The following is a 14,402-nucleotide window of genomic DNA, read 5'->3' as shown; positions in this document are numbered from 1 at the left end:
GAAGGGGGGTAGGGGGTGCTAATAGGCTGAAATTAATCAACGACGCCTGATTCGACGCAGAGGGGCGGCTGGAGTGCCAAACAACGTCCGTGAATGCTAATGGCGTTCTTGCTCTCTCGCTCTGACATAATGTGCGCAAGTTTCTGCGGCAGGCTGTAATACGCCGTCGTCCATCCTCGAGTTTCACCGCGCTTCACCTGCTGATGCATGTAAGCACGGTTACACAGCTTGAGGCGAAAAACCTAGTGAATCTTTCCTGTGTAAACCATTTTGTTCAATGTTACACTTCTGTAAATTTAAAAAATTTCTGGTTCAGAGGGATTATTCACCCAAATATGATCATGTACTCATCTTCATGTCATTCCAAAACTGTATGACTTACTTTCTTCTGTTGAAAACAAACCGTGAATATAATTACAGAAAGTGAATAGGACTGTAAGGCTCTAAAAACAAACAATTAAATGGATAGTTTCAGTTCCCACTATAGACCTTATGTAGCTCCGCCCCTTTTCAGTGTTGCTCAAGTTGTCTTCTGTCTATCATTTGTATTTCCACAGCGTGAAGGTAAGCTCATACATTTTAAAATCTTCCCAGTCTGCTGTCATTTGTTAAGACATCCGATTCAAACATTTTAATGCACATAAGTTTTGTTAACTCTACAATAAATAAATCCACTTCACTAGCTAATTACTCTTCAACAGTGATTCTATAGAGCAAACCACAAAAACGGAAGTTCAAAGACAAAAATCTAAAGATTGCACTTGTTTCTCTGATGCATGGTATGAGCGAAAATTACAATGTAAACCAATAGGACCCGAAATGGTTTGTTAGCCAACATTCGGCCAAATGTTTTCTTTTATGTTCCACAGAAAAAATACGCATACAGCATGAAATAACATGACTATCCCTTTAAAAGTACCATAAAAGTCATAAAATATTAAGTGCATGTTTTCTGAAGAAATACAATAGAATTGTGTGACAAACAAACCAAAATTTAAGTTGTTATCCACTACAAATATGGATATCTGTGCTAGCTCATAAAAAGAGCAGGGAATGAAATTAGATCTTTTCAATGAATCAGCTGATCCAGTTCACAAAATTGGTCTTGAATCAAAATGATTCATTCTTGAATCAGACTGATTCAGTTCTCAGGTTAGGCTCACAGATTTAAAAATCTGGTTGCAGCAGAATTCAGTAAACAGTCTTTAAATCCACTTATGATACTTTACAATCTTTTCAGCACTTAAACTCTCCACCTCATTCAATGGAATTACATAGAAAAAGAGGAACCTATCACATTACTGCAAACGTCCTGTTTTGTGTCCTCCTGAAAGTCAAACAAGTTTTGGAAAGACTTAACAAACGAAGGCAGTTTTCATTTTTGGATGAACTAATCCTGTAATAAATGAGGATAGAAAAACTTTTACAGCTCTAACAAGCTGATGGGACGTCTGATAGAACGCTTAGATCCCATGCCGAGTCGGGGTGAGTTCAGATGAAAAGGGGTGGGGTGCGGGGGGCGTGGTGGCGGTTTATCACCTGTCACGCTAGCAGAAGTCAGCGAGTGTGAACAGTATGTGTTGTTTGTGCTGCGGAGTGATGGGTGTTTTTTCTGTCTCTATCCTCGACGAACAAAGGGCTCTTTTCTTCGGCAGGCTCTCCTGATGGGGCTGCGGTGGTGCACGGGGCCCCTCTGTTCTCAGCGCAGCCGCGGCACTGAAAGAACAGCTCTCACCTCCTCCGGAGAGGCAGACAAAAAGCAACTCACAGACTCAGAATAGCTGCCTTTCAGAGGGCCGGCCACGCCACAAAGTCCTGCCAACATGCCATGACTGAGCCATTCTCTACCCCACTTCACCCCCCAACCCCCAACCCAACAATGCCAAGGGCATCTACATGTGGGCAAAAAGGAAACGGTATTGATTTAGGAACATCAAATGCTGGCCAGGAAAATGAACCTCATATTAGCACACACAATTATATTTAGCGGGATACATAATGGCACAGACGCACACACACATTGTCCCCTTGCCAGCTCTCTGTAGGCCTGTCTTCAGAGGGGACTTTGGGAAAGAAGGGAGAGACAGGAAAAGTGGGTCATACATGGCGAGAGGAAGAGAAAGAGTGTGAGAGAGAGGGAGGTAGAATTCCCCTGATCAGGGCAAATGGATCAGTCACAGGCCTTGTTGCTTTCATCTGTTCTCAGTGGACAACTCAACCTGGGACACACACGCTAACACATGTACCCAGACACACTCGAACAAACGCTTTGTGCCATACAATGCTGTTATTTTCAAAAAACAGCTAAGTATGTGAGGACTGATAGACACTGATAGACAGACAAAAGAGAGACAAAAACATTTTGGACAGGGTGAACAAAAACGTTCACCACTAGGGACAAAAGTTGATTACTAGGGATGTGAATCATAAAAAAAAGAACAATTGTGACTCTCAATCCTTAAAGATAAACAAATATTTTAGTACTTTTAAGGAATCAAATCATTCTGTTCTGTAATTCTGTTCTTTAGGTCAGTGAGCCACTCCGAACAACTGAGTGAGGCATTAGATTGATTCAAACGAATAACTGAGGCTGTTTTGTGAGTCTTCTTGACCAATTCATAAAATGACTGACTACTGTTTACAAATCAGACAACACAAAAGAAATATAAAGTAGGAGTCTATTTATTGACTTTGTATGATTTCCCAGTGAACCGTTTTCGTTTGTTGCACTCAATTTAGATAATAAACTAACAACACAGCATTTCTTTTGTGGTGAAACTAGATTACATAGTACAATGTTCAGAAAACATACACTACTGTTCAAAAAATGTTTTGTAGGAAATTAATACTTTTATCGAGTAAGGATGCATTAAATTGATCAGAAGTGACAGTAAATATGTATCACGTTAAAAAAAATGCATTTTGAACTTTTATTCATCAAAGAATCTTGAAAAAAAAAGAAAATTAAGCAGTACAACTGTTTTTGTCACTATTTAATATTAGAAAATGTTTCTTGAGCATCAAATCAGCATATTAATGATTTCTGAAGGATCATGTGACACTGAAGATTGGAATAATAGCAGCTAAAAATCAGCTTTGCCATTGCCACTTTTGAAAGGTTTATATATATATATATATATATATATATATATGATTTCCTATAACAAAATCATTAAAATATTTTTTTTCTAAAAAAGGAACTGGTTCTCGGTTCCCATTCCTTCTAGTTACCCCCCATTTTTAAAGAGAGATAGGTAGACACATTTATACGTTTCTGTGTTTGTACCCAGTCAGACTGACCCTGATAAGGGCCACAGATGACAGGCTTAGGAAAGAGCGACCCCTGAGACCACCCCCCCCACACACACACACACAACACCTTTTAATATCTCCAAATCTCCAGAGTGACGAGCACTGAAGGTCACAGCGAGAGGTTGTACGAAATATGTCGTCCCGTAAACTCAAAATCATGTTTCTCACATCTTTACGTTACGAACTAGAATCCGAACCTCTGACCTTGGGAATGCAAAGAGTTAAGCAGGTTTATGGCCTTTAGATTGAAATTCATTAATAATAAGGGAGAGAGGGATTAAAATGCAGAGAGTGGATTTTAAATATTGAAAATTCACAGCGGAGCCACTTCACCGAGAACTCCACACTAAATACAGTGCTGATTGAGGACGGCGCGGGAAGGGCCGCGTTCAGAAATGGAATTTAGATAATAGTAATTATATGGCTCACCCACTGTCCCTGTCCCCAACTGCCACAAACCACCTGAATTCACACAGAAAGCTGATGGAGAACTCCATCAAATATTAATAACAGGCTGTGTGGTTCCAGTCCAAATGTATTTGGGTGCCCTGGTACGCTTCTATGTGCGTGTAGGCATGCAAAAGAGACAATTTTCTGTGTGCGCCATTAACATCCTGCCGCATTTATTCCCCCCCCGTCCTCCCATCCCAAAAACGCTCGAGTGTGTGTGCGTTTGAGTGAGTGAATCCGGTTTTGTATCATGTATACAGCTGAGGTCCTAATGCATTTAGCTGCCCTGGTGTGTGTATAATTGAGAAGCCCAGCAGGAGAGGTTGCAGGTAGCCAGGTTCCCCTCCTCCTCGTCTCTCCGTCTCCCTCTCTTTTCTTCTCTCACTCTTTCCCCTCGAGAGCCCACTTGGCTTTCGTTTACGCTGCCGGTGTGCAGTTCATGCTGGACAGAGTGGCGCAGTGAAAACCAGAGCAACACTATATGTTTTGCGTCACATAGCGAGTACCTGATTCTGCTGCGGCCCGGGTCACAAGACCATCTCAGGTGTATGGCCAAGAGCTAGCCGTTCAGAACCTTGAACCTGTGACCTTTTGACCCCAGGGTCAGCGTACGAGAGCCAAGAGCACTCGGCAGGCATGACGTGGTCAACTTGGTGTGAGTTTGACGGGAACGCAGGATAAATTATACAGCAGGTCAGACTCCACTGAGTAAGGGGACTCTAATGCACACGTAGAAAGAAAAGAAAAGCATTAAAGAATGGGCTCTGGTGCTGCCAGGGGGCAGTGTTGGCCTGGCAGTGGGTCGGGCTTAATAAGATTACATGGCTAAGCAACTTTAAGTGTTTGATTGGGCTGAATGAACTTCAAGAGGAACCGAGTTAGAAATGCAATAGTTCTGCAGTCAGAAAGTGACTATGAGATTAGAGTAGCTGCGCACCCAGAGGTGTTCGGCTCTCTAAATCAGTGAAAGCTGCATCCAGCAGCTTTAGCAAGAAAAACTGCGGTCATCAGACCGCACAGACCATTAGCTGGAGTCTGCAGTTTGCCACAAGAGAGGACAGAATCTGCAAGAACCGGAGTGTAATTTAACAACCGACACTCAGGAAAGTCTGAAAAGTTTTGCTACTTCTTGGAAAAAAATATTTTGTAGTAGTATATAAATGTTATGTATCACCACAAAGATTCCTGTTTTCAAACCTGTATGATTTTCTTTCTTCTGTGGAACACAAAAGACATTTAGCAGACTGTGAAGTTTTGCTTTTCCATACAGTGAAAGTGAATTGCGAGCATGGGTTTGCATCATTAAAGCAGTGTCAAGATCACAACAAACCATATTTAAATATTCATACGCACAAATGGAATTTCAGAGCTGTTGCAGAGAGAGAAACACTAGTCTATGATAAAGCTATTGTATGGCTTCAGAAGACTAAGTACAGTGCAAAAGTCCTGTCATAGTGCTTTTTTTAAGTCCCTAGTCACCATATAAAAAGAAAGTCTGAACATTCTGCTAAACATCTCCTTACAGTATGTGTTTCATAGAAGAAAGCCATACAAATACAGATGTTTCATATTTTGGCTTCTGTAACAAAATCTGCACAGGAAGGTGCATAGGTACATAGGAATGAACAACTTCTTCAGAAGTCCAGAACAACTTCTTATAATACAAATGAAACTTTTGCTCTAGTCATACACTACTGTTCAAAAGTTTGAAGCAGTAAGATTTTTTTGGTTACATTTTAAGGCGTCCTTGTTACAGTGTAATTATACATTTAAGTACCGAGTGATATTAATTAACTACATGTAACTACATACGGTTAGGGTTTGGCTTAGGGTTACTTGCATGTAATTATGCTTAATTTATTGTCATTACAATAGTATGTACAAGTAACATGGACACCTTAAAGTGTTACCGTTTTTATTCATGCTTTTTTGTTAATTAGAAACAGTAATATTGTGAAATATTATTACAATTTAAAACAACTGTTTTCTGGTTTAATATATTTTAAAGTATAATTTATTCCTTTGATGGCAAAGCTGAATTTTAAGCATCATTGCTCCAGTCTTCAGTGTCACCTGATCCTTCAGAAATCATTGTAATATGCTGATTTGGTATAGAAGAAACAATTTTTATTATTAACAACTTTGCTGCTTTTTTTTTCAGGATTCTTTGATGCTGAAAAAACATCATGTATTTGAAAGAAATCTTGTCATTTTTGATCAATTAAAACATACTTGCTCAATAAGTATTATTTAAAAAAACAGATTACTGATCAAAAACTTCTGAATGATGTATGGAGTATATGTTCATTCATTCATTAATTCATTCATTCATTCATTTGTCAAGGCAGTCTTCTCATTCAGTTTTCATTGCACAGTTAATAAGTATATTTTTATAATGCACTCTAAAAAAAGTGATCAAAATCGAACCAATAGATTTACAACCTATTAGAAGCACATACTCAAACTGTACAAGGAGGTGTTCATCAGTGAGATGGGAGATGGATTGTGGGTGTGTTTGGATGTGTTGTATAGTATGTGGTGCAGTGCAGCAGGACTGAAGGCAGGGTTATGCTCGGTGTCAAGCAGACGTGTCTGGTGTCTTATTCTACTCCGTGGCCCGGTCTCTTCTCTGTGCTGTAACACACATCCCTGGCCCTGCGCCACAGACCGGAGAATTTGCCTACAAGGCAGCAAGCCGAAAGATCAACTGCTTCCTTTTGGCTCAGGCTCTTTTGTAACTTTTATTTCTTCTTACATGGAAATGTTGCAGCGTCTCTGTTGCTAGCTTACTATTAACAGATAATGGGTGCAGAACAATGAAAATATACTTTACTGTGTCTGACGCATAAAGACTTCTAACTCACTCTGCATTTGGAAACAGTTGTGCTGCTTAATATTTTTGTGGAAACTGATCATTTTTTCAGGATTCTTTGATGAATAGAAAGTGCAAAAGAAATATTTAGTAACATTATAAATGACTTTACTGACACTTTTGATAAATCTGAAGCATCGTTGCTGAATGAAAGTAAAAAAAATATATACAAACAAACAAAAAAAAAAAAAAAAAGCTTTTTATGGTGGTGTATGTTCCTATTTGATGTGAAGAAGTACAACAGTGATTACTCTGCTAGCACACATCTGTGTGAACATCTGAACGTTCACCAAAAATCACCTTGAGAGCAGCTGGTAAAAAGTTCAAAAATGGCTTCGAAATTTACAAATGCTCATTAGAGCCACTTTCACTTCACCTACTGTACATCCAGGAGAATTAAAAAAAAACAGATGAAACAGTGACGGCATTCAGAGTCAGTCAGAGATTAGATAATCAAGAGAGAGTGATAGGGGAGTGAACCTAAGATCACAGGGTTAAAGGTGGACATAGCAGCTGCGACCTAAAGACACTCAGTGTAAATTTCTTCAGTAAATTTCCATCTCCAAGGCCACCAGATGCCCTCAGACTGATCTAGGGCCAGAGGTCACAACTTAAAGTGACAGGAAAGCAAACAGCTGGATTTCAAGTGCTCAGACTGTGTAGCCTTTGCAAAAGGCCTGTCCTCAACCCCTCCAGTTAAGAAAAGCCTAAGTTATAATTGTAAACAAATTATCACTCAGTTTGTTTGTAACTTAAGGAGTTTGTTGCAACTGGCAGACGGTCTACATACTGCAGTTTATTCTTGCCCAGAACTAGCCACTTAAGACAGGAAGAAACCATCTGACCAACATAAAACGATCAACCACAGTGTTTGTTTTTACGCACTGTTTATCATTGGATAAATCGGAAATGGACCATATCACAATAATAGAGTACAAAAGTAGCAAAGATAAAAATAAGTTTTAAAAAAACGTTTTTTTTTCAATTTGATGTCCCCAATCTTGTAAATATCGGCAAAACCTGTGGTTACTTCATCAAAATAAAACAAAAGTGTTAAACTGTATCAACCCTGAGCCTTGGAAATACAGCCTTGTTTCCAGGCAGAAAGATTAAAGAAAAGATATATGTGCCTTTGAATTGCATGAAGTTTCACATTAACTTCAAAGTCTGCAGGAGGAATAAGAATCAATTTATTCTCAAACATAAAGGTGTGTATATAACAGGAATGTATCTCCGAGTGGACTGTTATGGTGGTACGGATTCAGACACAAAGAAGAGTAATGCTCCTGCTGTGCAGTGTTGACACATTGTTGGCATATCTGCAGGATTGCTACCATAAATAAATATAGTGGTGTCTGACAGCTGATAAGCTTAAAATCACATTCGCACTTGTAGGTCAGTGTGTCTATAGTGCCGTCCACCCATTTACAGCTCGTATCATTCACCTTTCCGCACAGTTCAAGCTTTTCTGTAGTCAAGACATCAGTCTGCCACAAATAAGAAGTGACTAAACCGATTGAAGTCAAGATCGCTGACTGCATAGGAAACTAGATCTTGAGATGTAATACTATATTGATCTCTTTTTCTCTCAAACACACGGCAAGCACCCCGGTAACCAGAGCATGGCGGCTGGCAGAGGCAATGGGGGAAACAGAAAGTAGCCTGTAAATCCTGTTTACTTTGCGGCGAATCTGTAAAGTGGGATAAGAAGCACAAAGAGCAGTCAGTGGTGCATGACACGCAGACATATGGCAGGGAGAGGCATCCAGCTGTTCCGCTGTCCTGGGGTTACAGTAATGAGCCGGAGGCTTCATTGAGCAGACTGAAGCCTCATCAATCCCTTTTCACCAGTAAGCCTCAACACTTCCAAACGCCATTCCCGCTCACCTCATCTCAGGCACAAACCAGCCTCAGACAAGCCTCCGGAGCATCTGCTTTTAGCATCCTTGACATTATATTCTGTGGCTCAAGCCTCTGCTCTCCATGGCCTCTCCAGATGGACGACAGTTCAGCATCAGCTCATGCCAGCTGAATTCCATCAGGTAACCGAACCATTGGATTCCAAGTCTATGGCTCTTTTTGTGGATAAAGGATCGAATTAAAGGAAATATACAAGGGCTTGAGGTGGGCAAGACCATTTGGGGGTGGTGTGATTCAGGAATGGTAACCACAAGGTTGATGGTTTGATACCTGCAAGAAGCGAGCCATGAGTCGCTACCATTTTGGAACCACATGGCGCCAAGCTATGGCATAAAAGTTGCAAAAACAAATTCTTATGGTTCTGGTTGTACGGAAATAAATAACCTAAAGAATTTAAGATTCCAAGTCTTTGTCGAAATGCATTGAATTGGAATTACATTGGCCAAGTGTAAGCAAGCTCACAACTTACTTGCAATCAATCTATCTACTTCTCTTCTCCGTAAGGCCTCCAAGCCTTCAAAGTTCAAACTTCAGACTTTTTTCAAAGCAATCAAAAGCTGTTTCAACAAACTTGCTTTACCAGTTTGTTACAAACTAATTTAATTGTACTATTTCCTTACATTCATGTTCGAAATGCAGTTCTATATCCTGTTTGCTAACACCATTTTAATTCAATTTAAATCAGAATCAGAAATAATTCATCTTTTCAGCTTTTTTCAGCTTTTCTTCATCTTAAAAACTAGTTCTTAATGAAGGTAATTTTTTAATAAATGAATACTTTTATTTAGCAAGGATTCCAAATTGATTAAAAGTGACAGTAAAGACATTTATAATGTTACAAAAATATATTTCAAATAAACACTGTTCTTTTTAACCTTCTATTCATCATAGAATCCTGAAAGAGAAAATGTATCACAGTTTTTTCAAAAATATTATGCAGAAAATTGTTGATAATAATAAGCCATAAGAAAAACAGTGATAATAATAAGACATGATTCCAAATGAGCACCAAATCAGCATATTAGAGTGATTTTTGCAGGACTACGAGACACTGAAGACTGGAGTAATGACTACTGAAAACTCAGCTCTACCACCACAGGAATAAATTAGATTTTAAAATATTAAAATAGAAATCAGTTTTTTTTTTTATTGAAATAATATTTCACAATATTACTGTTTCTACTGGATTTGTGATCAAATAAATGCAACCTTGGTGACCCTAAACAACCCCAAACTTTTGAAAGGTAGTGTATATCTAAAAAATAGAATATTTATAAGAATATTGGTTGATATTTTGAGGTAAAATATTGCAATACTATGAAATATTATTTTCCCCCCAACCACAATCCTGTATGTCATGGACGATAAACTTTAAAAGTGTGGTAATTACAACTGCAAACAGCATGCAAACCACAGCACAAGCAAAACAACAATCCCAGCATACTTTCCTTGAGAATCCCACAGATAAGCCTCTCCGACATGCACTTCACAGCTGGTGGATACTAAACACGACTGAGCTCATCCAAAAATCCCATCCACAATCCCACCCAACCACCCCCATTCACAGAGAGAAGCATCACAACATTATCTTATTAACCTCGCAAAACTTCTCTCAAACGTTCTCAACATGGCCAAGTAATTTACATGCTGGACGTGCCGGTGGTAGCATATGCTTAATGCGCTGGGTGCGTTGGCAAAGAAAATGGAGTGGTCATTATCATTCTTAATAGCATTTTGAGTTAAATCGATGTAGTTTTAATTGCAGCTGCACACTACAAGCGTCCCATGACACAATGAGACTGCTTCTGCAGCTAGAGGACAGTGGAGGGGGACTTTCAATGCTAAATCTTGTTTTAGTCGGGGGGTAGAAGGATGGCGTGGTGGGGTTGGGGGTTAAAGGCTTTTCCTAACGCTGCTGATCTCCGGCTCATGATGTGCAGAGATGGAGCTGTTTTCCATTAAGCTAAAAGTGGAATGAAGTCAAATCTGAAACATGCATTAATTTGTTTATTTGGTGTTCCGTGTAAGACTCCCCACAGCAGACACAGGTCAAATAAAAAATATCAGCGGAAGCACAGCTTGTCGAAGATGTCTAATAACTGGGAACATCAAGGAACAGCACAATAGACTTCTGCTGTCATTCTAGATTATTGCATGCTTGATTTTTAAGATCATGGCAACACTTTTAATAAGATTCTATTCGTTAACTGCATTAGTTAACGAACTAATGAAGAAAAATAGGCTACTAAAGCATCGCAGTTAAAGTAACTTAACATTTACCAATACTGTAGATTATTAAAATCAAAAGTTGTATCTCTTAATATTTATTTAGACCTAACCTATCATGAACTTACAACAAATGGCTTTATTTTGATTAACTAATGTTAACTAAGATGAATAAATACTGTAACAAATGTATTGCTCATTGTTAGTTAATGCTATTAATGAAGAGCGGATGGAACCTTATTGAAAAATGATACCACAAGAATTGTATAGATTTTCTGAAGAATAGTTCCTCTGCATAGCAGGTACCAATCCTTCAAATTAAAAGATATAAATAATTACACTTATCTGTGTACAAGTAAAATATTATGAAATATTAAATGTCAATAAACGACCATGACTTCTCCATATATCCCTGACATTAAAAATATATCAAATATAAAAAGTAATATAAAACATCCCTAATATTTCCAATGTGAATATGCATACACATTTATTAAAAAAAACACTTAAAAAGCTATTATTCATATGCACCAAATATGAATCATAAAGGTCTCCAAGTCTATAAAAATGTAAATGTTGTACAGCAAATCATAAACAGTTCACCTAAAACAAATATGTCATCATTTACTCAAGGCAGAATGTCACAATTCACTTTCATTTTATGTTAAAAAAAAAAAAAGATGCACTGAATGGTGACAGACTGCCCAAAATTTATTTTGTGTTCCAATAAGGAAAAAAAGTCAAAAAGGTCTTGATAAATGTGAGGGTCAAGAGAAAACAGTAAACAGTCACTTACGAGTTGCAAACATAGTTTGCAAACGATTCTCTTGTTCTCAACACTTGGTGCTGACAGGTACAATTTCTAGTGGCATTTACTTCTAAGGGTTTAAACGCACAGTGTTACAAGTTTTACAAAGTGGCAAATACACAATACAGCCAACCCATAACTAAGAAGTCTTATATTGCAGGAGGATGTTATATAAGCACCAACATTCATTATATTATGTTGATGTCATTCATGCGTTGCTGTCACATATTATTGATCAAACTGACCTCTATGCACAAAGCTGCACGTAACTTTTGTGTGCGCTCGTGCTTTCCTGGCCTTATGTGGCCCGATGATGCTGCACCGTGAAAGAGTAGAAAAACGATTCATATAAACACAGGTGTGTTTAATGACACCCGATGTGCTTGTCTTACCGGGAGAGTAAAGCTTGGCGAGCTGTCGGGCTCCAGCGTGCTGCGGGCCCCAGCGAGGCGCGGTGCTGCGTGCAGCCGCCCCATGTTCATTCCCGTTCGGATCCTCCTCTGCCATAGACCGATGCCTGATCGCCGTCTCTGACAGTAGCGCCGCAGCCATGCTCCCTTATGATGGCCAGTTTTCAGAGAAAATTCATTAACAATGACGCTGTATCGTGCATTTAGTAACTAATACACAAGGGTTTAGGTTTAGCGCTGAATGACACACCTTTCCTGGTAAACCCACTGAGGTTCCTACTTCAGTGAAACACACCCGGAACTAAAATACGCACGAACTGCCTGTCTGATACTTCGCTAGAATAAACAGACATATTATAATAATTATCGCTTACCTTGTTTCATCTCATGAGCTAAATGACTGATAAATATTGCTCCCCACAGTGCATCCGATCCAGGTCTTTAAACTGTCCGATAGCCTGAAGAAAGTGAATATTTGCAAAACTTTTCTTGTGCTCTGTGGTGTGGTGTTCTTAGGGACAGTCGTAAAATGTTTGCGTTGTGACGCGAAACAATCGTTACAATCACTGGCTGTTACTCTCGGAGGATTAATAGAATTAACCAAATTATATTATATTTTAAATGTTTACTAAGGATTTTGTGTGTGTGTTTGTGGTTATACAGGTGTTGCCCATTAAATGTTATAATCGTACAAAACTGCGCGGTATTTTATTGATGGTCCCTAACAGCTCATGCGAGTCTATCACAAGACTTTGAGACGCTGATAAGAGAAACAAGCATCTTGAGGTGAAATTGAGTACACACGACTACTGTACTACCTGTTGATAAGAAACAGATAAGATAATCATATCATCTCATGTTTATGTTAATCGGTTTGATTATGAGGTACCGAAACGCTCAGTCACAATATAATACAAAATAATAATATAAATCATATCACTGTATATTAATATATTTTTTCTGTTTGTTTTGTCGGATGTGTAATAATATAATATAGTATAGTATAATATAATATAATAGAATAGAATATAGGCTAATCAACAAAACAAACAGAAAAATAAAAATATATATAATTTATAACGGTATGTCAAAAAACTAAATTGTATAGTCAATTGTAATTGCATGTACATCAGTGAGATTTGTAGATTAATTTATTTTTTTAACTTGCTAGCTAATGATCTGTTAAGCATTATATAATGTGGTAATGTTGGTGAATTTTCTTAATTATAAAGTGTTTTAGAGAAAATCTATCTCGTTATATTGAGAGTCCTTGGGATGCTGGGTGTCTGTGTGGGGGTCTGTATAACCCTCTGAGGCTGTGAAGATTGGCAATGCCTAGACAGACAGATAGATTGGTTAACTGATTTGCTAACTTAATCATATCCTCAAATATTTTAAATAATTCTACCACAAAATACAAATGCAATTTCAAACTTTGCCTCATTTGGAAATCTCCATTTACCCTTAAAAAGCACATGCTCATAATACAGCACAGATTTGATAAACTGCAGTACAATGAAATACTTAAACAACTGAAACACCAGTAGCCTATTAAGGGCATCTTTCAGTACTATTGGGGATTTGTGGATGATTCATAAAATCACATGCTAGTTTTCAAGTATTTAGGAGTTACTCAGATGGTGTGCTGAACCCTGTTTCCCAAGCGGACAGGTTCAGAGGACCCCCGGGGCCCATAGTGTATCGATGCGTTCCGATGGCTGATTTCTGGGAACAGCACCGACCTTCTGTCCGGCTCAAGTTATGAGACTCAGCGGCCGAACCAGCTGCTTAAACACATGGATGCAATTAAAGCAGAAACTGCACTGGTAAAAGAAACAGTACTTTAAATAGATGTTTGTGCCCTTATTCAGTGAGTCACAGGCATTAAATCATCTGATGATCAGTGTTGGGTTTTTCCTTATTTACAGCAATCATAATGCTAAATATTCAGGGAAATTTGCATCATAGTCCTGCATTATGATTTTTTTTTTTACATTATACAAGATAAAATCTTTCCCTCTAAAACCTGATGAATAAATTTGATTAAGTATACCAATGACAAGTGCCATTTTCCCATGATTTTCAGATTGTCATATTTTACAGTTGAATTCATGTGACGGCGAGCAGTGTTATAATCACCATATAAAATTGGCAAAGACTCAAGTCTTTGATTCAGATCCTCTCGCACTGAATTAAACACTATGAAAGCAGCATGAATCATGGTTTGTGAGGCAATATCGAATTACTGTTCTCCTCTCCTGCAGATGAATCATAGTAGACTTGAATTTGTATAAAAGTTGTTACCACGTTAACATGTATAACAATATCCACCGCAAATATTTTGATTATTATTATTTTTAATGTAAAAATAAACTAAGCCTGTGTTAAGCATGTTCACACCCGT

At 38.3% G+C, this 14,402-nt stretch overlaps 1 protein-coding gene across 1 annotated transcript in view; it reads right to left on the bottom strand.

Annotated features, from left to right (window-relative positions):
* The window catches only part of LOC107686334 (transmembrane protein 189-like), a 15,597-nt gene extending 3,078 nt beyond the window's left edge, over positions 1-12,519 (bottom strand). The window contains exons 1-2 of the mRNA XM_016483302.1: positions 12,373-12,519; positions 11,981-12,145 (exon numbers count right to left, since the gene is read on the bottom strand). Coding sequence (XP_016338788.1) covers positions 11,981-12,145; positions 12,373-12,382 — 175 coding nt within the window. The 5' untranslated portion in view covers positions 12,383-12,519. The remainder of the gene's footprint in view (positions 1-11,980; positions 12,146-12,372) is intronic.
* Positions 12,520-14,402: the final 1,883 nt, after the last annotated feature.

This window comes from Sinocyclocheilus anshuiensis, unplaced genomic scaffold (assembly GCF_001515605.1).
Source record: "Sinocyclocheilus anshuiensis isolate Anshui unplaced genomic scaffold, SAMN03320099.WGS_v1.1 scaffold481, whole genome shotgun sequence".
Taxonomy (NCBI): domain Eukaryota; kingdom Metazoa; phylum Chordata; class Actinopteri; order Cypriniformes; family Cyprinidae; genus Sinocyclocheilus; species Sinocyclocheilus anshuiensis.
Note: the sequence above shows the minus strand (reverse complement) of the source record. Positions and strands in the feature narration are given on the sequence as shown.